General features: G+C 34.1%; 3 protein-coding genes across 4 annotated transcripts; 2 read left to right on the top strand and 1 right to left on the bottom strand.

Annotated features, from left to right (window-relative positions):
• Nucleotides 1-6,658: 6,658 nt before the first annotated feature.
• Nucleotides 6,659-7,333, top strand: LOC114182233 (uncharacterized). The gene has a single exon (XM_028069052.2). The coding sequence runs from the start codon at nt 6,659-6,661 to the stop codon at nt 7,331-7,333; it is 675 nt and encodes a 224-aa protein (XP_027924853.2).
• Nucleotides 7,334-10,022: 2,689 nt separating this feature from the next.
• LOC114193582 (cation/H(+) antiporter 28-like) lies at nt 10,023-13,374 on the top strand. 2 transcript variants are annotated; one of them, XM_028083443.2, is made up of 4 exons: nt 10,023-10,399; nt 10,522-11,520; nt 11,659-12,255; nt 12,592-13,374. In XM_028083443.2, the coding sequence occupies exons 1-4, from the start codon at nt 10,220-10,222 to the stop codon at nt 13,192-13,194; spliced, it is 2,379 nt and encodes a 792-aa protein (XP_027939244.1). In that variant the 5' UTR covers nt 10,023-10,219; the 3' UTR covers nt 13,195-13,374. The 2 variants fall into 2 exon arrangements, with proteins under 2 accessions (XP_027939244.1, XP_085521313.1); XM_085665187.1 differs by having other exon boundaries at nt 10,024-10,277.
• A 1,655-nt stretch (nt 13,375-15,029) lies between these two features.
• On the bottom strand, nt 15,030-22,104 carry TOPII (topoisomerase II). The gene is made up of 19 exons (XM_028083407.2): nt 21,481-22,104; nt 20,582-20,874; nt 20,431-20,497; nt 20,066-20,336; nt 19,788-19,987; nt 19,355-19,564; nt 19,154-19,267; nt 18,944-19,051; nt 18,678-18,842; nt 18,203-18,544; nt 17,974-18,107; nt 17,532-17,880; nt 17,244-17,430; nt 17,105-17,154; nt 16,575-17,012; nt 16,309-16,489; nt 16,065-16,126; nt 15,914-15,992; nt 15,030-15,827 (listed from the first exon to the last, which is right to left on the bottom strand). The coding sequence occupies exons 1-19, from the start codon at nt 22,039-22,041 to the stop codon at nt 15,196-15,198; spliced, it is 4,443 nt and encodes a 1,480-aa protein (XP_027939208.2). The 5' UTR covers nt 22,042-22,104; the 3' UTR covers nt 15,030-15,195.
• Between the last annotated feature and the right edge of the window lie 501 nt (nt 22,105-22,605).

The raw sequence follows: 22,605 nt of genomic DNA, 5'->3' as shown, positions 1-22,605 counted from the left end.
CAGTTAGGGGTAGCTGGAAAGCAAGCCAATTAGTGAGCTTGAAAGGTCATTTCCCCCTCTTAATGCAGTTTTTCGTTTAAGGTTTTAACTCACCATTAAAACACCACTAAAAAGCCTAATTGTGAGGGAAAAGAAAGTTTTCTATAGAGGGTATTGTGAGGTAGACAAAGAGTGCGAAATTCAGTGAGGAACTGAGAGTGTGGGTGGATTAGTGGGGGCTGAATTGAGAGAAGGCAAGGGAGATCAATTGGAGTTCAAGGAGAGAAGTAGAAGAATATCGGGGAAAGCTTTAATCCAGGTTAGGGGAGTTGTTTTGCTTGTATATATATATATATATATATATATATATATATATATATATATATATATATATATATATATATATATATATATGTATGTATATGTCGTTCGTGTTTTTCTGGACTAAATGGAATGTGTAAATTGATGATTCACTGTTCTTTTCTGCGTTTTCTGGAAAAATTCCAGAAACCGCCTGGCGGGGTTGAAGGACCGCCAGGCTGCTCATGCCACCAGCGCTTGTTTTCTGGGTTTTGATATGCACCGCCTGGCGGCTAAGGGTAGCCCGCCAGGCGACACGAACTAGGTTACCCAGTTTCTTCTGATTCTTGGTATTTTTGTGGTGTGCGAGGTTTGGGGAGAATTTGGTGATTTGAATATAACTGATTTGATGGATTGTTGATTGTAAAATTTATAATTGGTGGATTAATACATGAATTATAATGGAATTGTGTATTTAGGGTTCATGAGGAATTAGAATTGGAAAACATGGTTGATCGCGATGGTGAGTTTTGTTGATTGAAAATAGACATTAATGTGATTAGGATATGAATGTTGATTGTTGTGTGGAGGTGGAGATATGTTAGAATTAATGCAAAAGGAATTTGGGTTAGTGGTGAACACTGTGAATGCTGGAAAATGTGGCAGTGTGCGAAACTGGTATGAATCGCCTGGCGGTCACCCAAGTGCCCGCCAGGCGACGCATCAGAGGGGAGAACGTTTTGGTGATGTTGCTGAAAAATGTGTTATGGAGAGTCACAAAGGGGCGGGATTTCTGGAAGATTTGGGATAAAAGTCAGTAAATCTCTTTTCATGAATTAAGTGAACATACTAACATAGGAGGACTAAGGATTTATTTGTGGTATGACTTAGGTGTAAGTGTAATTAGAGAAGAGTACTGCAAACTTGTACTTTGTATTGTGGTGAGTGATGAGCTTACTAGTTACACCATAGGGCATGCTCTTGTACTGTATTATGTGAGGCATATCAAAATGAGAGGATTGAGATTCGGGTTTAGCTAATTGTACATATTACATTCTGGTTTGATTTTATGTCTTGTAAAGTTATGAATGAATGAGTGATGGAAATATTATGTAAAAGTGGGTCTACTAAGACCTGTAAAAAGTGCCAAAAACCAGTAGTATTGCGCTACTGGTATAGCGCCTGGCGGCGCGAGGTGAACCGCCTGGCGGTAGAGTGAAAGACAAGTGGCAGTGGCCACTGTTAGCGCTAGGCGCCTGGCGGCAGGGTGGTGTCCGCTAGGCGCCTGGCGGCAGGGTATCATATTTAATTTCTTTAATATGCATAACTCACCCTATCTGTGTGTGCATGGCGATGATCGGATGATTCGTTATTCGGGAGCAAATGACTTGACAGGTGAGCCGGGAGACGCTTGAGACCAGAGAGAGGGATGATTTGGGCTTTTTGAAGATTTAAACTTTCTGATGTATTTATGTTTTGGACATTAGCTGTTTTGGCTTTTATGAGTTGTAATGTTTTTGAATTGTGAACGGTTACAATGTTTTGATAGTACGACTTTAATTTCCCGCGTTTTGGGAATCTACATATATAAATGAGGAAAATTTTTATATTGTCGTATTTAGTCTCATTTATTTAATTGTTTGTGATATTTTTAAAGTAATATTCCTTAGGGATGTTACATCACCTACTTCACTCTCATGTATATTACACAATAAAACTCTTCTCCATTAATTACTAATGTCAACCCACAAGTCTACTCAAACCCTAATCCCTTAGTTGAATGAGCCTAGGTTTCCTTATTTAGAGTCAATTCCTTGAATCCCTAAATAAACAAACCCGCTTTACAAATTAGGGTTTAAGACAACTAATGGGTCAAGTTCCATTCCTAGATACAAGTTCCATTAGGTATCTTGTTCCAATTCTAGGTTTCAATAGATATTTTCCAATACCTAATGACCCAAATATCATGCAATGAATAATCAAAACAAAGAAAGCTTTAAGAACATGAACAAAGATACTAGCAATCAATGAAAGAAGCATTTATATATTCAAACCATTCAAAAATACATGAAAGTTTAGTGGCTACATCTAACCCCAACAAAAATGGGTTTAGCTCTCCATTGTCATGGAGAGCTCAAGCTTACAAAATGGAAATGGAAGAGGGAGGAGATACAAAGAGGAAGAAAGGGTAGTTCCCACTAGCCCTAACAGACCTCCAAGCGCTCTAAGACGTGTTGCTCGAGCTCCAAAATGTCCAAGATGAGTTTCCCCTCGCGAAAACAGAAGAAAAAGGGCTACTTGACACATCAACGAAAATTGGCACCTGGCGGAAGCCTCTCACCGCCAGGCGCTAGCCATCAAACAAGGGCCAAAGTTTTCATCTATCGCCTGGCGGCGTCCAGGTACCGTCAGGCGGTGAGCGGCAGTGGCGCCTGGCTGGCGCTAGCAGCCTCTTGTGCCTGACATTGGCTCTGTGTTGTCGGGCGCTTCCTATTGACATTTTTGCTCTTTTCCTTGCTATTCCGGGTCACTCATTTGTCTGCACTTTTGGAGCAAAGCTTCCAATCTACAAAAAGGACACAAAAATTGGGATTAGTGGTATATTTAGATCAATGTAACCTAAAATATATTTATGTACAAAAGTAAAGTAAAATTGAGGATTAAGTAGGTTAAAAGTTTTGGAAGAGATGATTTTGCTAATGAAATATAGCTTGGATAATGGTAAAAATTAACATTATCAGGATGACATGTTGGAGGTAGGCCCCAACAAAGCTCAAATATAGGAATTAAAGGCACAATTAGCTAGGGAGCTTGATAAGAAGGACTTGGGACCAGCAAAGATGATTTAGGGAATCAGATTCACCGAGACAAAAAAGATAAGAAGATTTGGCCCTCTTAAAAGAAATACTTGCGGAAAATCTTGTGGCGCTTCAACATGCAAGATTGCAAGTCAATTTCTAACCCATTTTCTATTAATTGTTCCTCACATATGAGTCTTATCAGTGAAGCAAAGAGGATAAAGATGTATTGAGTACCGTATGCCTCGGTTGTGGGTAGCCTTATGAATGCTTTGATTTATACAAGACTAGACATTGCACAAGTAGCAAAAGTGGTTAGTAGGTTCATGACATATCCGAGTGGAGAGCATTGCGATACTATTAAGAGGATCCTGAGATACATCAAAGGAACCTTGAGTGTTGCGACATAATGGCAAAGAATAACACACAGTGTGAAGATTTGATTAATTTCATCGAAATCTTCAAGTGGGATGATGTTAGAAAATAAGTCTCACATCATTATGAACTTATTTAGGGCTTACTTTCATGTTATAAAAGGAGTCAATTATTCCCTTTCATTCCTTTTACTTTATAGTTTGAAAGAAAAATTAAGTTAGAATATTAGTTTCTCCTTTAAGTAAGAAAAAGTTAGTTTCATGTTTTACTGTTTCCCGGAATGGTATGTATTTTTTTTTAATAAAATTACATTCTTTGTCTACTAGTAGTTGTGAGTACTAGTGCTATTATTTTAATACCCAACAATATATTGGGTTGTTAAAAAAAACATATCAAAGAATGATTATGTTGTCTTAATAGAAATGAACAATTGTTGAAACCTAAATACTATGGAATTCAATTCAAGATTTTTTTTTTGTTTTTTTATAAAAAGTTAGATAAATTATATAGTTTCAAAATTGTTATAAAAAATAATGTAAGTTTGAACTTAAGCTTGCTATGTATGTTTATTTACTTTCTTTATTATAACAAGAGCTATTGTTGTCTTAGTGCAAAGGAACAATTGTTGAGACCTAAATCCTATGGTAATCAAATCCAAAAAAAAATTCATAAAAAAAAGATAAAATATATATTTTCAAAATTATTAGAAAAAATAATTTAAGTTCTAACTTAACCTTGTTATGTATGTTTATTCACTTTTCCTTATTATAGCAAAAAATATATTATTATAATTTTATAAAAATAAATTTATAATTTTATTAGAAGTAATTTATTTATTTTATAGATAGCTATTTCTATTAGTAGTTATTTAAATTTTAAAATATTGCCTATAAACAATTTTTTTATTACCATTATATATATATATATATATATATATATATATATATATATATATATATATATATAAATTATTATTATATTATTTTTCAATTATCCACAATAAATATTAGGTTAAAATACTGGTTCTCATTTTTGTACCAAAATCTCAATTTGGTCCTCGTATTTTTATTAGTCTCAATTAGATTTTCATTTTTGTAAATTAGTATCAATTAGGTCCTTTCCGTTAGTGTAGAACTAACATCGTTAAGTAGGTGCCACGTGTCAGCTCCTCATTTTTTTGAATTTTTATTTTTTTTTAAATTTTTAAATTTTTAATTTTTTTAAAATTTTTTTAAAAAAATATTTATGCCACGTGTCACGTTTGTAGTGTGTCACGTGTCAATCTAATATGGTGACACGTGTCAAATTATTGTATGAATCTCAATTTGGTCCTCATATTTGTTAATTTGATTTGATTTGAGTCCCAATTTATTTTTAAAATTTTTAATTTTAGGCGCTCCAAATTTAGACCAAATTGTACTTTTATATAATGTTATGATTATTTTTATTAAAATTGATATTTTTATTAAATATTTTAATAATATTAATTGTATTTAATATTAAAATTTTAAATATATTTATTTTAATTTGTTATAAAATTGTTTTAAAATTTTACATTTGAATTTATAAAATTGTTATTTTTAAGCCAACTCTAAAATATTGTTGATATAGAATGTTATACAAATATTTCGAATATAAATTTATTAATCTATATATTTATAATTTTAAAATAAAATTTAAATAAAATTTAATGTAAAATATAAATTTAAATAAATTAAATATTGTTAAAAATATGTAATAGAAATATCACTTGTAATAAAAATATCATCATTACATTTATATAAAAATTAAATTTGGTCTAAATTGGAGTGGCTAAAATTGAAATTTTTTTAAAAAATTTGGGACTCACATCAAATCAAATTAACAAATATGAGGACCAAATTAATATTCATACAATAATTTGATACGCGTCACCATATTAGATTGACACGTGGCACATTACAAACGTGACACGTGGCATAAGTATTTTTCTAAAAAAAATTCAAAAAAAATGGGGAGCTGACACGTGGCACCTACTTAACGGTGTTAGTTCTACATTAACGGAAAGAACCTAATTGATACTAATTTACAAAAATGAGGACCTAATTGAGACTAATAAAAATACGATGACCAAATTGAGATTTTGGTACAAAAATGAGAAGCAACAAAGTATTTTAACCTAAATATTAATGAAGTTTCAAACTCACAATTCAAAGTAGTGATGATATCTTCAAAATAGGAGTAGCAATATGAACTTGACTCGTCGGACCGGCCCACAAACCCGCAAAAATAATGCAGGGCGGCAATATGTTTTTTTTTTTATATAAATTATTATTTTTATTTATAATATTTTTATCGTTATCAAGTTCTCTCATATCTTAAAAAATAAAAGATATCTATTATCTATTATTTATTATTATCTATTATCTATTACTTAAACAAAATAGAAAATAAAATATTATTATATTATATTAATTTTGTTGACAAATATTTTAAGAGTTAGTTTTTTAGTCATTGTTAATTTTTTTATTTATATTTATTTTATAATCACGTGTACATAAATATTATTTTACTTTTTTATCCATTTTATTTTATTTTTAAATTAATTTGTTCCAAAAATTAAAATATATTTCTATTCTATTTTTTCATTCATAATTTTATTCTTTCATAATTTTTATTTGGTTGGTAATTTAATAAATTATTAAAAAATAACTAATATTTAAAGTATTAATTTTTTATATATTTTTTTGAATTTTTGGTTTTATCTTTTTATAACTTTTAATTATTTGGTCATTTGATAAAATAAAATTTATAAAACTATTTTATTAATTTTTTAAAATAATATTTTTTAATAATACAAATTTTTTTATACAAACAAACAAAATAACTTATATTTAAAATATTAATTTTTTTCTATATTATTTTTTCATTCCTCTAACTTATCTTTAATTATTATTTTAAAAAAATCTTCTTAACTGTTATTTGAAAAAAATTCCTTTATCTTTAACAATTATTTTTAAAATATCTTATGTATATATATTTTATTTTTCTAATTAGTATCGAATAATTATTTTAAAAATTAATTATATGTATTGATAAATAAATATATCTAGGATTTCCTCTATTCTTATAAGTCTCAAACATTAATATTTTTGTTTCTTCCACCGTTTTAGTCTCTATTATGCCTTGTTTTTCTTTCTGATCTTTCTTCTTTTCAAATCAATTAAATGGATGAATGCCACTGTCGTGCATACCCTCAAGTTTCTGCCTCCGATCGTGTGTCAGAATCTCCATTTTTTCACAATGATCAACAACACTTCAACGTACAATTTGAGTACTCCGAAATGTACGTTTTCAGTGCAAGGAAATTCGACGCCTTTTGCAAAGTTTCACTCCACAACTTTCCAAACATTCCGAAGAATCAAATAATGCAAGAAACAACCATCGTGTCATGGCTTTCCCACATGGGTGTGCCTCGGAATTCTCACAGTGTCGTGGTCGCAGAAGTGTTACGATGTGTACGTGACATGGTTCGTGACACAGATACGCATGTTCTTGGCATGCATGTGGAAATGAACATTACTCGTGCAACAGAAGATGAAATAAGCGACAGTGATAGCGACAATGATGATAGTTTTGAGGAAGTTGACGACGATGGTTTCGAAGAAGACGATGATGAAGACGATTATGGATTAGTGGCTGCAGACAAGGCAATTGTTGAAGGATTGGAGATGGTTGAAGAGAAGGGTTCGGAAAGGTGTTCCATTTGTTTCGAGGATTTTGATGTTGGTGTTCGTATGCCTTGCTTGCACATGTTTCACAAAAACTGCATCAGTGAGTGGTTGCAAAGAGGCAATTCTTGTCCTTTGTGTCGCTTTCAGTTGCCTACTCAAAGGGATTGAATTCTTTATCAATGGAGGACTTGATCCATTTTAGTGTTATCTGTAATTTTTGTACTAAATCGGTTTGATAAAGATTAGTACTAAATAATTATAAAGATCACTAGAATATCAGCTTCAAATAGCACTTGATCAATGTTAGTGTATCTCTAACTTTTGTAGTAAATCTGAACTTTAGTTATTAGAATATCAACTTCATATTCCAGTTAAAAGTTTTAGGGTTCTCTGATTAGAAACATTTAATATTATTTAAAAAGAATAATAATATTTTAATCTATTTTTTTATTCATTTATAACTTATCATTTTAATTATCTATTTTTAATTTTTTTTTATAGTAGTGTCATATAATAATCTAAGAATGATTGAAGTGATAAATTAAGAGTGAGTAAAAAAAATAATCAAAATATCATTATTCATTTAAAAAATTAATTAATTAATTTTATAAGTTAAAAAAGTTTTAACTTTATCACCTATTACTATTTTATTTATTCATTTAAATTAATTGTGAAAGAATTAATTATTTTATTTTATTTCATCTATTTTATATCAAATATCACATATTTACACTATTTTAATATAAATTTTCTAAATTTAAATAATAGTTAATTTTAAAATCCGAAAGATATTTTTAAAACTAAAATATATGTTAAAAGTTAATTTAAATAAACAAAAATATTCACTAAATATTCTCATTAAATATAAGTTTCATATATTTGATCAGTGTTATTTGTAAATTTTTTTAGAATATCAAATATTATATATTTACAATATCTTAATATTTATTTTTTAAATTTAAATTATAATTAATTTTTAAATCTAAAAGATATGTTTAAAACTAAAATATTTTTAAAAACTAATTTAAATATAAAAATCGTTAAATAATTATTTTTAACAAATATAAACTTCAAATAACACTTTGATCAATTTTAGTGTTATTTGTAATTTTTTCAGTAATCTGCATAATAAATATCAGCAGTAGGGATGTCAACGGATATGCACGTGGATAACAAGTACGAATATTTTTTATAATTATACCTTAATTTAAATTAAAAAAATTAAAAAATATTATTAAAATATTAACAGATTGATTTTGAATGAGTTATTTTCTATCAATTGATTTTAAAAAAAAGTCATTTTTTTGTAAGCTTCAATACTATTTAAATGAGTTATTTAAACTTTGTTTGAAATTTATCAATGTTATGTATTGTATTTTATTTGAATTTATGATTAAAATATGTTGTTAAATATTTTAAATTATTTGTTCTAAATACCTACAAGGTACTCATAAATATCTGTGGATATTAAAAAACAATATACAGGTACCCACACAATGGATTCTCACATAATGGATACTCACATGGTTATAGAAAAAGGTATAGAGTGGATATTTATCCAAAGGATAAGATACGAAGGAACTTCTACCCGTACTCTACCGCCCTATTGACATCCATAATTGGCATAGCACTAAAAAACTATGCATATTATTAGAATATCATTTTAATCTGAAATTGCAATGGTTTGTAATTATTAATTTTAAAACCCAAATAATTTTTTGCTTATTTTTATATATTGATAATTATTTTACATATACAAAATCATTAAGTAAAAAAAATAGAATATGGGGTCTAAAATTATTTTCTACTTAATTTTATAAAATATACAGAATGATAAAGTTTTTATAGTTTTTTGCATATGTTTCGTTACCTTGTAACGAGTCATAATCTATAACAATATATAAATAGAATTTCCTCTTGTGTGTTCACCTTTCATAATATCAATTCTATCCTTTACAATATAATTATTTATTATATTATTTAAAATTAACGGTTATTTTTACTTATTTCTTATAAAATTGTTTTTCTTTTTTTCTTTTTTTTTATTCATCAATAATTAATTTCTCTATTCATTTCATTTTATTTTTAACAAATATAAATTTATTTTATATATTAATTTAATAACATTACACTATTATCACCTACTAACATACTATCATTCATATCTAAAAAATGCATATACACAAATGCGATAACGCCCGTGTATGCCGTTATTTATAATATTAATTATCTTACAAAAATTAAAATGTATAACCGGAATTAATCTATGGTGTTGTTTCTGTGTAATCATTGAAGATTACTTAAACTATAATGATCCTAATCAGTATGGTAATTTATTCATAAGAAAAACATATGTTTTCCATGACGTTTGGAATTATTATAAACCTACTAACCAATCTCTTTCAACATTTTTGTTGGATATTTATTCAATGATTAAGAAAGGCAAAACCCATGCAAGCAATTTGTCAAATACTATAACATATGTAAACAAGTATCATAGTTTTAACTAAATTAATTTATACCATATTATATTAAAGTATGGAGATCTAGCAAGAAACTTGGGACTGTGTTGGATTCAGAGAAATAATGTAAAAAAAAAAAAAAAGAATATTTTTAGACTGACTGTGTTCAAATTAATTTGGTTAATGTTATTATTTTTGTTTACACAAAAAGATTAAATAAAAGGGAGAAAATTGCAATTGGGATACTTGTTTTAAGAAAGATGACTTTTTTGAGATTTAAAGATGTATAGTGAAGAATTTGTTAAATGAGGGGATTAATATTTGTGATTTATCCATGTTGTTCGGTTAATAATTCACAAGCCATATAAGCCTTGTTATTCTAAGAGTGCTCCTATATTGTCTCTATTGTCTCCTGAAAGAAAGCTACGAATCACAGCCACTGGTGTTAATCATTCATTAACAAAACAAAACTAAGAAGAAGAAAAAATGTTGTTCTTGGTCATCAAGGCAAAGAAGAAGAAGAAGAACAAGAAGAAGAAGAAAGAAAAAGAAAGATAGAGAAAAAGAGGGTGCAATTTTGTGGGTTGTCAAAATGGCTTTTGGCTTGCCAATGAAGTCCATGGAGCCAACTATCTGTGGAGACAAGTTAGGTAACCTCATAATGGAAGTAGCTAAAAACTTTGTTGTCTATATTGGGATGGTGCTTGCGTGCAATGGTTTACATTTTCTACTAAAGCCTTATAAACAACCACGCATTACTTCAGACATAATTGTGAGCTTCTTTCTCCAAAGCTAATGAATAGAGTAGATGTTTGGTTTTATTGATATGGATATGTGAATCATGGAAAATGTGAAAAATCAAATGATGCTGTTTTTGATGATGATGTTGTGCAGGTGGGAATGTTGGTGGGGAACATAGGGTTTGTACGCAGGCTGTTTGAGAAATTTAACCTGACGTTTGGATTCATCATTGATTTTGGAATGACATGTTACATGTTTACCCTGGGAATAGAGATGGATCCTTATGTACTGTTTGCAAAACCAAATAGGCATACCAAAACTGCTGTAGCAGGAATTATATGCTCCTTCGTTCTGGCAGGTCTTGCAACCCCAATGTTCAAATTCTTCCCAGATGAAAACAAGCTGCTAGAGTTCACCCTAGCTTTCTCCACAATGATTTCTAGCACCGACTCACCAGTCTTGACCCGTTTAATAACCCAGCTGAAAATAGGAAAATCAGATATTGGGAAGCTCATCATTGGAGCAGGGATGCACACAGATTTTGTGTGCTGTTTGATGCTTTCCATTGGGTTCATAGCTGTGCCAATGCCAGCATATTGTCAAAATTTGCTAGCAAAGTTTGAGATTAAGAGGACTGTTAATGTAGCGTTTGCAGTGGTGGTGCAGGTAGGGTTCGCAGCCATGGTGTCACCAATGCTCATGAAGTGGGTTAGCAATGAGAACCCTGAGGGTAGACCCATGAAAGGTCCACACTTGGTACTGTCCATTGCCTTCATGGTCTTAATGTGTGCCTCCACCTCTATGTATAATTATAATCCAATTTTAAGTGCTTTTCTGGTAGGGCTTTGTGTTCCCAGGGAGGGTAGAGTTTCCAGATGGTTTATCACCAGAATCAACTACATGTTGACCACTATTTTCTTTCCCATCTTTTTCTTGTGGATGGGCTATGAATCTAATTTCAGGCAGTTTGAACTACACCATCCTGCAACATGGGTAAGACTCAGTGTGCTTTTGGTTGTTGCAGTAGCTGGAAAAGTTGTTGGAGTAGTCATCTATGGTGCCATGTCTGGTGTTCACTGGCCTGAATCTGTTGCAATAGGAATGCTCCTTGTTACTAAGGGCCATTTGCAAATCTACTTAGCTATAAAAGTGGTGAGTCTTCCAAATTCAGTAATTTCTATAATGACACCATTTTTCTGTCATAACACACAAAGTAACTGAAATCATGTTTGTCATTGGGTGGTTACTTGAAGCTCCTAGGCTCATCTTGTTGTTTTTGCTATTTACCAGATAGGGTGTGGTGGTCTAAGTACAAGCACAGGCATTGTGATGGTACTGGGAACCTTTTTAACAGCTTTACCTGCATCAAGAATTGTAGCAAGCATCATTAGAAGAGCAAAGAAAAGAGCACCTACTCATCGTTTGGCACTTCAAATGCTTGACCCCTCAAGTGAGTTAAGGATCCTCCTGTGTGTTCAAGGGCCTCAAAATACCCCTGCTTCCATCAACTTGGTGGAGATCACAAAAGGAACTGCTGAAACCGGCATTGTGGTGTATGTCACTGACATGATTGAACTCACTGCTGAAATATCAGACTCATTGGAGAGGGATGAAGCATTGCACACAGCAACAGTGAAAGACAGGGCAGTCATGGAGAGGAGAGACCAAGTAACCAACTCATTCCAAGCCTATGTGGCAGACAATGATGATGGCATCACACTCAAAAGAACCATGACACTCTCAACAATCACTAACATGCCACAAGACATTTTCATTTTAGCAGAGGACTTGATGATTGCCCTCATCATATTGCCATTCCACAGGAGCCAGCGTGATGATAAAAGGTTGGATAGTGGTAATCCAGGGTTCAGATACGTCAACCGAAAGGTAACAATGTCTGCACAACTACAACCTCAATACACCATTGATACTGTTAACAAAAAAAGAAAATGGAAGATTGTCTTAACTCTGGCATAGTTCCAACAAGCATCAAATTCTCATTAAGTTACACTCACCTGAAATTCCTACAAAGCTCCAACTTTTCTTAAGAACAGTGTATGTTCACTCATTTTTGCCCCTGACCCTTAAATTTTAAAACCATTACACTTACATCCCTTGATAAAGAACACCATAGTAATAGTGAAAAAACAAGATTGTAAGTATAATTTGATAAAATCTCAAAAGGTTTTCAACAGCACTCAAACACATTTTTTTGTTGAACAGGTTCTGAGAAGTGCCCCTTGTTCTGTTGGGATTCTAGTAGATAGAGGCCTTGGATCAGTTGAAGGTATAACAAAATGTGAAGCAACAGTAAATGTGGCAGTGATATTCATTGGTGGAAAAGATGATAGAGAAGCCCTTGCCTACGCTAGCCGTGTAGCGCGGCATTCACAAGTTAAGCTGACAGTTCTAAGATTCCTGGTAGATAGCAGTGTGGAGTCTGCAGCATTATACAGGATCATCTCTCCAGAGCAGGAGAAAGAGATGAAATTGGATGATGAATGCTTTACACATTTCTACGAAAGGAATGTGATTGGGGGTCGGATTTCCTACATGGAGAAGCATTTTGCAAATGCTGCTGAGACATTCTCCACTCTGAGATCCTTTGAAGGACAATACTCATTGGTGATTGTTGGAAGGGAAGGAGGAACAAACTCAGTTTTGACAAGGGGCATGAATGATTGGCAACAGTGCCCAGAATTGGGACCAATAGGGGATGTTCTTTCTGGAACAGACTTCTCAATGACAGTTTCTGTTTTGATCATCCAACAACATAGACTTAGAGGAGAAATAGATGGGTTGGATGAAGATTTCTCTATCATATAAATGAGTTAGGTAGATAGATGGATAGGTAGGGTAGAAGTAGATACTAATTGTAGCAAGGAAACAGATAACTCTAGAGTTACTTAGTCAAAATTGTAAAGATAACATCATCTTCTTTTTCCATTTAGCAATAGGAATGTACTATCTTCATGTTTAATCAGGCTTTTAAACCACATAACTTTCTTCACCTTACACCTTCGATGTACATCATTAATCCTTGAAAACTTCATCATCTTGGTCTGCAGTTCATTAGGAAGAGATTGAATTTAAACGACTTCGATCCAATCAAACGAGAGATTGACACTACTCTTAATCTAAAACTTCGAAACATTAGACTTATGAGTTTTTTCCTTTTACGGTGTTTAACTTTGTCATTTTTATCAAATATAAGATTTAGACTTAAACCTGAATTATTTCCGACAGATTTCGTGTTAATACCAAATAACCACCCAAAGTACCAAATATGAAACTGATATTGCTAAATCCCAAAGAAATTCTGCAATTTCTCACCATTGCATCACGTAGAAGATCAAATTTGTGAATTTACATTGATATAGACCTTTACAAAATGAAATGGGATCAGAGGATAGGAATTCTCAAATTTTGGATCCCCCACAGATCTGGGAAACATTGCCAAGGTTCTTCTAGGACTCACTCAGAAATTTTAAGCTCGAAAGTGAAGTCTGGCGTTCTTATCATCAAAAGCTAGAATAAGGTAAAACACTTTTTCAGATTCCAGACAATCATAAAGAAGATTGGAAAATTTATACCAAATTTGCAGCAGGACGCACTAAAAGTAAGTTGACTGAATATTTGATCAAAAGATTGCGAGTTTGAGACTATTTTTCATCCATTAAATGCTAATAATCATAAGCAAGAAGTAAACATAGGGATGGTGACAAAAATAAATAAAATCAAAATCAAATTACTAGAAGGATTATGCTAGAAAACCACCAATAAAGAGAATTAAATGCTTAATGAAACTGATTGCATGAAAGGTGGAATTAAACAAAAGTAGACATGTTTAGCATGCATCATTTTCTTGGTTATTATCTATAAATAGTCCTAAACTCACTAGTACGAGGAATGATTTCATTTGAATGTTATTTGCCTAGAACACATAGTATTCTAGTGAAACACGATGAATGCAAATTCGCCACTACATCAAATCTAGTTTTTATCGATGCAAATATACAACACACTTAATAGTTGTCGATGAAAGAAATTAACCGATAACATTTAAATTAAAATTGAGGAAAAAACTATGATTATGTAAATAGTGTATCACGTATCATTCTTTAATAAGTTCTTTTTTCAAGATTAAAAAATATATTAACAAAACAATAATTTACACTAACACGACGTCTTAATAATCATAAAAAAAAGTAAAGGCGAGGGAGCATACTGATCAGTGATAACGAACGAATATCATACAATAACACTTAACTATATCGAGGATACAATTTACATTAGGACTGTTATTTCACTATCAAATGATTTTATCTAAGTAAAACATCATAGTTTAAAATATAGAAAGTTAATTAGGTTTGTTTCCACATAAATATATATATATATATATATATATATATATATATATATATATATATATATATATATATATATATGCAACAAATTCAAGAGAAAATATGAAAAATATCAATTTGGCAAATAGATAATGTTCTAATCCCATTATGTAGTCAATATCTATTCAATTTTATGATTATTATCATGTATTTACTAATTATTAGGTAATCATTTTGTACAAGCACAGGCATCATCATAATTACAACCTGTTGCTTCAACTATGTCAGGTAATATAAACTCAGGTGCAACTATCGTCATCATAAAACTCTTCTAAATCGAAAATCTTACACATAATTACAAATCTATTCCATTCATGAAATAAAAAAGTTAAGTTCACAATTATTCACTAAGGATAAAAATCCACAAGACGCAGATCAACGTTTCTTCCAAATTGTTAATAAAAGCACAACACACCAAGGCCTAGTCTTCGTCTTCCTCAAAATCAGAATACTCTTCATTTTGATCAGAATCATTGTCACTTTCAGAACTTAGTACGTACGTCATTGGCTTACGATTGGCCCTTTGAGGTCTAGCTCTTGCTGAGGTTGGCGCAACCTCAACCACCTCCTCCTCCGGTGAGGTGCTTGGAGAAGGGTTTGAACCAGCAGAACCACCAGACAAGCTTTCACTTACACTTTCTTCTTTATCAGCAGCAGCAGCAACCCTGCCCAACACGGAACTGCTTTTCTTGTTAAATGGAGAAGCCCTCATCTTCCTCACTTTCTTCTCAGGTGATATCCCTGTTTTCTCCATCATATCGGTTATGAGCTTTTGACCCAACAACTGAGCTTGCTTGCCACCTACGTTCCTCTTCCTGGTAGCAGCCGGTGCCTTTTTCGCATTTTGAGCAGCAGGTTTTCTCCCTGCTTTCTTTTTTCCTGCTCCTGTGGACGGCTGCATGATTTCAAAGTCATCGTCAGCTGTAACATCATTATCATGATCACTATCTGTCTCATCCAACACTACGGTACTTGATTTCTTTTTTGCAGCAGGACCCCTTCTTTTTGGCGCTGTCTTCCCAGCAGGCGCAGGAGGCTCTTCGGTTTCCATGCCTGTGCAGGTCAACAAGTGCTCACATCAATCTACATCAGGGACTTAATTGGAGGATTCAGAATTATTGTGGTGCTAAAATGCTTACCTGTTGATTGATCACTAGATGCGGCAAAGTTATATGCGGCTAGCCGTTCTTGAAGTGATAAAATTTCATCATCCCCAACCTGATAACAAAACTTATGCTCAACAAACATGCACCAAACAAACTATATTTGAAGATTTGGCAACTAGCATACCGTCTGAGTATTCGCAGAACCTGCTGCTCTGCCTTTTGGTTTAGTAACTTCGTCAACATTCTCTGATATAGGAAATAGGAAATGTTTCAACATTTTCAAAATTGGAATAGCATGTAATAGATCATAGTATTTCTTCCAGTAAATAAATGTTTCATAGACTATTTTTAAAATTCTCTTCATTTGAATGGTAACTATTTTTTTGAATCCCAACAAAATGCTGATAAGAAACGTAATTCAGACTTACCGACTTCCATTGAAGAATTATCATTATCTGGCTCGACATTCTTGGCCTTCTTAGTATATTTCCGTGGTTGAGGTGGCTTCTTAGCTGCTTTTGTTGCTGCTGGAACACCACGATTGGATGCCTTCCTAGTTGCCTGACTTGATCGTTTTCGTTCTTCCTCTGCCTCTTTGCTATCTATTTCCTGAAAAACGCGAAACATGATAATTAAAAGATAAGGAAACATATCATCCTTATTCCAATAGAGTGAATTAGTAAATTTCTCGTACATCAAGTTTCTTTTCGAGCTCATCTAGATCCCTCAACCACATAGACTTTGATGGTGTTGCTTTCAAAATCTCGAACTCCTTTTCCTTTTCAGCTTTCTCTGCTAGAAGCTTCTGAACACTTTCAAAGGTCAAAGTCCGAATAGACATGGCTAACAAATACTCATAGTCGCCTCGTTTTGCTGCTTCAAGATTTCCTGTTTCCTGTTCCGTAGAGTTGTCATCTTCCTGCTCTTCCTCATCATTGGCCCCAGCAACTACAGGTTCTGCAGATTTACCTTTCCTTGGCATTGGAGTGAAACCTTTCTGCTGCAGCTCTATCACCAAATCCGCATTCTTCCTGTTGTTCACAATAATTTCTCCACTCACAACCCCTAATATAAACCTAACTTTGTTGTCCAACACCAGCAAAAGTCGTTCAAGGTTGTTTAGTATGTAATTCTGCATGCATACACAAATTGCATTTCAGTTCTCACTAGTATAGGATTTTTTGAGATCTAAAGAACCTTCCATTACAAACACAACAAACCCACCTTTCTTCTTTCGTAATAATCAAGCCGAAGTGGGAAGAACTCTTCGAGAACTGCACAAAAAATCAAATATAAAAATGTTTTAAACATTATCAGATAAAGGATATTATTCAGAACTTCGCCGAATAAAAGGTATACATACTTTCTTCGGGACTGTCATATTTCTTAATTTTCCCTTCTGCGTCAAAGAGATGCATGTTGTTTGTGCTTAAAGAGGTGGATAGTTTAAACTTCTTAAGCAGACCGTCTTGCATGATGCCCGCTATTTTGTCTAGCTTCATCCTGACTTCTATGTCTACAATTGCATCATCACCGTTCTGTCGGAAATCCTGCACAAAAATTAAAAAAAAAAAAAAAAAAATCATGAAAAATTGACAGGCTAATAATTTAGTGTGCATATAGTAAGAAAGTTAGGTTCATGTTATATTACATCAATTAAAGGATCCTTCACATTAGGAGACCCATCAATTATAGACTCAAGGAACTGCTTGTAATCTTGGGTCCATTTACGAATTGGCAGCTCACAGATTCTGAAAGTTTGTTCATCTATTTCTTCCACTAAACCATTCACTAGGTATCCACCTTCCTTTGGGCTTCTCTCAATTGTCCCTCTGAATCCTTTGTACCATGGATTCATTGGCACCAGCGTCTCCCCATTCAACAAACGCCTAATGTTTGCAATTATTTCCCTTGGATTATAATTGGGAATGAAAGAACTCCAGCCTGTCCCAATTCCCTCACTACCATTGACAAGAACCAACGGTATAACCGGCATGTACCTGTGAGGTAGGAGAAAAATAATTTGAGAAACCACCGTGCCAATTACTGTTCATAAACTATAAGGCTCAAATGAAGGAATAAACAAAAAATACCAGTTGGGCTCAATTGACTTCCCATCCTCACTCAAGTATTCAAGAAGCTTGTCATCATCTTCATGAAAGATGCACCGCGTAATACTATTTAGTTCAGTGTAAATGTATCTGGCACTAGCATGATCTTTGCCTCCCTGTTGAAAGAGCAAAATACACAGTTAAATACAAGTTCAAAGCACAACAAACACAGATGATGATCTTCAAAGTCATATGTACAGATTCGACTCACCAGGTTACGAGTACCAAATTGACCATTTGGTTTAAGAAGATTGACGTTGTTGCTACCCACAAAATCTTGTGCCATATTGATAATTGTGCTAGATAAACTTTGCTCACCATGATGGTAAGCAGAATGCTCAGACACATAACCAATAAACTGGGCTACTTTTATTTCTTTGAACAATTTCTTCTTAAATGAGCAGAACAGAATCTTCCTTTGACCAGGCTTGAGGCCATCAACCATGGACGGAATAGACCTTTGAAGATCCGCTCTAGAGAACAATATAAGCTCTTTGTTAACAAAATCCCTGTAGTTTATATATCTGGCTGAATGATCCCGAAAAGTGCCAGGCTGCAAAGAACAGAGTGGTTGATTTTTATTATCGAACACTAACCTCGTTAAATAAACAACACACCTAAATTAAAATTAATGGCAACTCGTCATATCTCTCAATAAAATGTACACAGATGTCTGATCTTAACACCTCAAAATTACGGATCCAAGTCTTCCTGTCTTCAGCCTTTTTCTTACTGAATGCCATCTCAATTGCACTTCCATCTTGCTCATCATCCCAAACAAAATCCTTTTTATGCTTACCAAGATCTCCAAAGTACTCTCGACCTTCTTGGGGAGTACTTGTACCCAAACCCTGTATGTGACAGAAAAATGTATACGAAGTAAACACTCTAACTACAAGCAGAATGAACTGTAAAGCAACTTTCAAAGTTCTCCATCCTTACAGCAACAAACCTTATAGTACTTTATCTTCCAACCACTTGCATTCCCCAACCTTTCCCTCCACGATTCATACTCAGGCATGGAATAAAAAGATAATTTTGTTCCATTTGAATGAAAAGCCTGCAGGGACAGCAAATTCAAAAATGAAATGTAAGATGTGCTATATAACTAGTATGTGAGAGTAAATATTTTCTTTCTCGTTTAGTACTAAACCATACTAACCCTTATTATGGGAGTGGTAAACTCAACCATAAAAGTTGGAACTTTTAGCAGTGATGGCCAGAACGAATGAATGAAGTTTATCAGTAACCCTTTGATGTGAGAACCATCATGATCCTGAAAAACACCAAGAAAGTTGAACCATTAAAAGTCCGTCAATGCAATAGACAAAGCAACACAACTATAATACCTATATACACCCACCTGATCCGCCATAATCATCAAATGACCATATCTCAAAGACTTCACGTTTGTGTACTCTTTGTTTTGCTGCAGTCCGAGAATCTTCTTTATATTTTGAATTTCTTCATTATCCATTATCTGTTTACTGCTGGCTTCCCGAACATTGAGTAACTTACCCCTCAAAGGAAACACCCCATAATGGTCTCGGCCCACAACAGAGAGGCCAGCCATCTTCACAAATAAAAAATAATGTCACTACTCCTAATTCTTAATAGTTTGCGACTGGTGTAAAAAGGGTATTGAGGCCATGAGTGTAAAGAAGTTGAAATTCTGTGTTCTTTTAAAAATCATTGGCTTCTATGTTTCAAATTGAAGTTTAGAATTTTATTCATCTTTGTAAAAAAATAACTTACGGCAAAGATTGAAATGTTCTTCTTTCTAATAACAAACTTACAGCAAGGGCCTTGGCAGAATCTCCCTCGGTCAATATCAAGGTACACTTCTCTGAGTTCCTGCCACCTGCATCATTCGCATCTTCTAGCTTCACAATTCCTCGAAGCCTCTGAGTCTTTGTCCCATCAGATTTCTTGAGATCTTTGCTTTGCTTAAAATCTGCCCATGATAGAAGGGTGTCCACTATTCCAGAATTTCCGACTGCAAACAATGCATCATGTATGTGTAAGAGACCAATACTTATGGTTGAATTACGTAAGATTATTGAGAAAAACAAACCTTCCTTCAGCATTGAGTCTGGAACATCACATTTAGAACCAAAACTAGCCTGTCTAGTTGTGAGAGTTTCCTTAGTTTGAGAATCAAAGGCAGGATTGTCAATAAGTGCATTGACAAACACCCACAAATGATTCTTCACGTTATGAGCTTTGACACTGGCATCCTTCTTCTTCTTATTTACTTTATTCATCACAAAGTTTGTTATCTGATTGGTGATATAATCAACATGAGTTCCGCCCTTGATTGTAGCAATGGAGTTAACAAAGCTGACCTGGTAAAGTCAAATTAGCAGAGTATAAGATACAAAGATAACATCAACGAACTATCAACCAGTAGCAATTTTGCTTCATCAGCTAACTAGTCACCTGCTGAAACTGGCCATCACTTAGACTCACGCAAATCTCCCACCTTTCACCTACTTTTGCATGAATCCTGTAGTCAACAACATAAACAAGTTAGTACAGCAAAAACAGGAAAGGATAAAAACTCTGTCTTCTCAAACTGCGTTTCAAAGACCTTGGAAGTGGCACTGGTTTGGATTTCTCTGCTGATTTGAGGTAAAGATCAGCATAGTCGCGAAATGATTTCATGCGGATCACCTGTCCGTTTAGTTCAACCTTAACTGTCTTACCAAGGCACCCAGCCATGTCCAGCACCCTCTTTTTCATCAAAGCCACAACGTCTTCTTCAAGATGGTCCATCTTAAACTTTGCCAAGTCAGGCTTGAAGGTTACCTTGGTCCAATTCTCACCAGCCTTGCATTTTGTTATCACCGGCTCAGACTTCTTCCCCATGTTGTTGGAGAAAACCTTTCAACCACAATCAAAAAACCCAATCAGAAACACCCATAAACATTACCATATCCAGCTTCATATACCATTTTTCACTCAGAAAATAGAATTCCCAATCCCCAGAACATCACACCAAGTGATATAAATCAAAGTATCAGAAGAACCAAAGCAGAATCCTACATCAAAAAATTTATCTCCAATTCATGTTAAAGAAAAAACCAGCTTCAGATACAACTTCTGCCAAGGGCACGAGAGTTATCAATTCCCAAAAATAAACCAGCGAAAAACACAAATTTACAAAATTCCTCCATTTAAAGAAAAGTGTAACAACAAATTTTCAGAATTAATTATTTAAGTAAGTAGACAGATGTAAGAAACCAAATTCTACCCGAAAAAAAATAACCGTGCCAAATCGAGCAAATCACCCGCAAGAAGGGCCCAAAATTGAATAATGAAAAATGATTAACATTGCAAATCAACGAAAAACCCAATGCATGCTACTCAAGCAATACAATCACTCGAATTATCACAAAACAAAAGTTTCGGGCCTAAAAATCCAAGGACTGTTAAACGAAGGATGAGACCCAGAAAATGGAGAGAAACTCGAAGGGCTGAAAAGAGCACCTGCTTATATTTCTTCTGGCGCTTTCCGTCGGCGGTTTCGATGACGAACTCGGTGGAGAAGATGTTGGTGAGCTTGGCGCCGTAACCGTTGCGTCCACCGGTGGTCTTCTTGACGTTGTCGTCGTAGTTGCTGCTAGTGAGCAAGTGGCCGAAGATGAGTTCAGGGACGTAGACTTTCTCCTCCTGGTGGATCTCGACGGGTACGCCATCGCCGTTGTTGAAGACGGAGACGGTGTTCTGCTCCGCGTCGATGGTGACCTTGAGGGCATCCATGGAGGGATCTCGCTGCTTGTTGTCTGCGGCGTTGACGAGGATCTCGTCGAAGATCTTGTAGAGGCCAGGGACGTAGGACACGGGGCGCTGCACCATCTCGTCATTCTCGTAGACCCACAGCGTCTGCGTGTGCTTCTCGATGGACCCCACGTAGGTGTCTGGTCGGAGCAGGATGTGCTCCAGCTGCGTCTTCTTCTGGTAGACTTCTTCGATGGTCTTCCCCGCTGCTGCGGCGGCCACGTTGGCGGCGCTGCTGCTCTGGAGAGGGCGCTTCGTCTGGGGCTCCATGACACGGAGGGAGTGTCTAGAGAGAGAAAGAGAAATGAAGAGAATCGAAAGAGGGTTTGCGTTAGCAAATGTTTTCAAAGTAGAGAAAGAAGGTTTTAAGTGGAACTTGGGGCAACGGTCGTATAGGTTTGAATTTGAAATCTTGTGAGCTTTGAATTTGAGCGGGATTTTTACATCGCATCATGGGGTTCCGTGTGAAGGAGCACCCTTGCTATGGTGTTCTGACACACATACGGCTATTACTTCTTGCACCTCTTAGGTGTGGTCAAAGATATATAAATACCCCGTATTAATATATAAATTTTAACTTACCTTCTTATATTCTTTTCGTACATCCTAATTACATATTTAAGGACCTGTTCGTTTGTAGGGATATTATTGTTAAAATGAATTAGGGAGCGCGGATCGTAAAATATATCGTGTTTCATTGAACGAATTGAAGTTGATTTGAGAGCGACGATTTAAGGGATTTGTGGATTTTTCCATCCACGCTTTGAGGAGAAGATTAGCGAATAAAGATGGTGCTTTACCCATTTTCCCTTCATTTTTCAGTCGCTTTTCACA

Source organism: Vigna unguiculata, chromosome 1 (assembly GCF_037176805.1).
Source record: "Vigna unguiculata cultivar grain cowpea cultivar isolate G323 ecotype 2 chromosome 1, ASM3717680v1, whole genome shotgun sequence".
NCBI classification, from domain to species: domain Eukaryota; kingdom Viridiplantae; phylum Streptophyta; class Magnoliopsida; order Fabales; family Fabaceae; genus Vigna; species Vigna unguiculata.
Note: the sequence above shows the minus strand (reverse complement) of the source record. Positions and strands in the feature narration are given on the sequence as shown.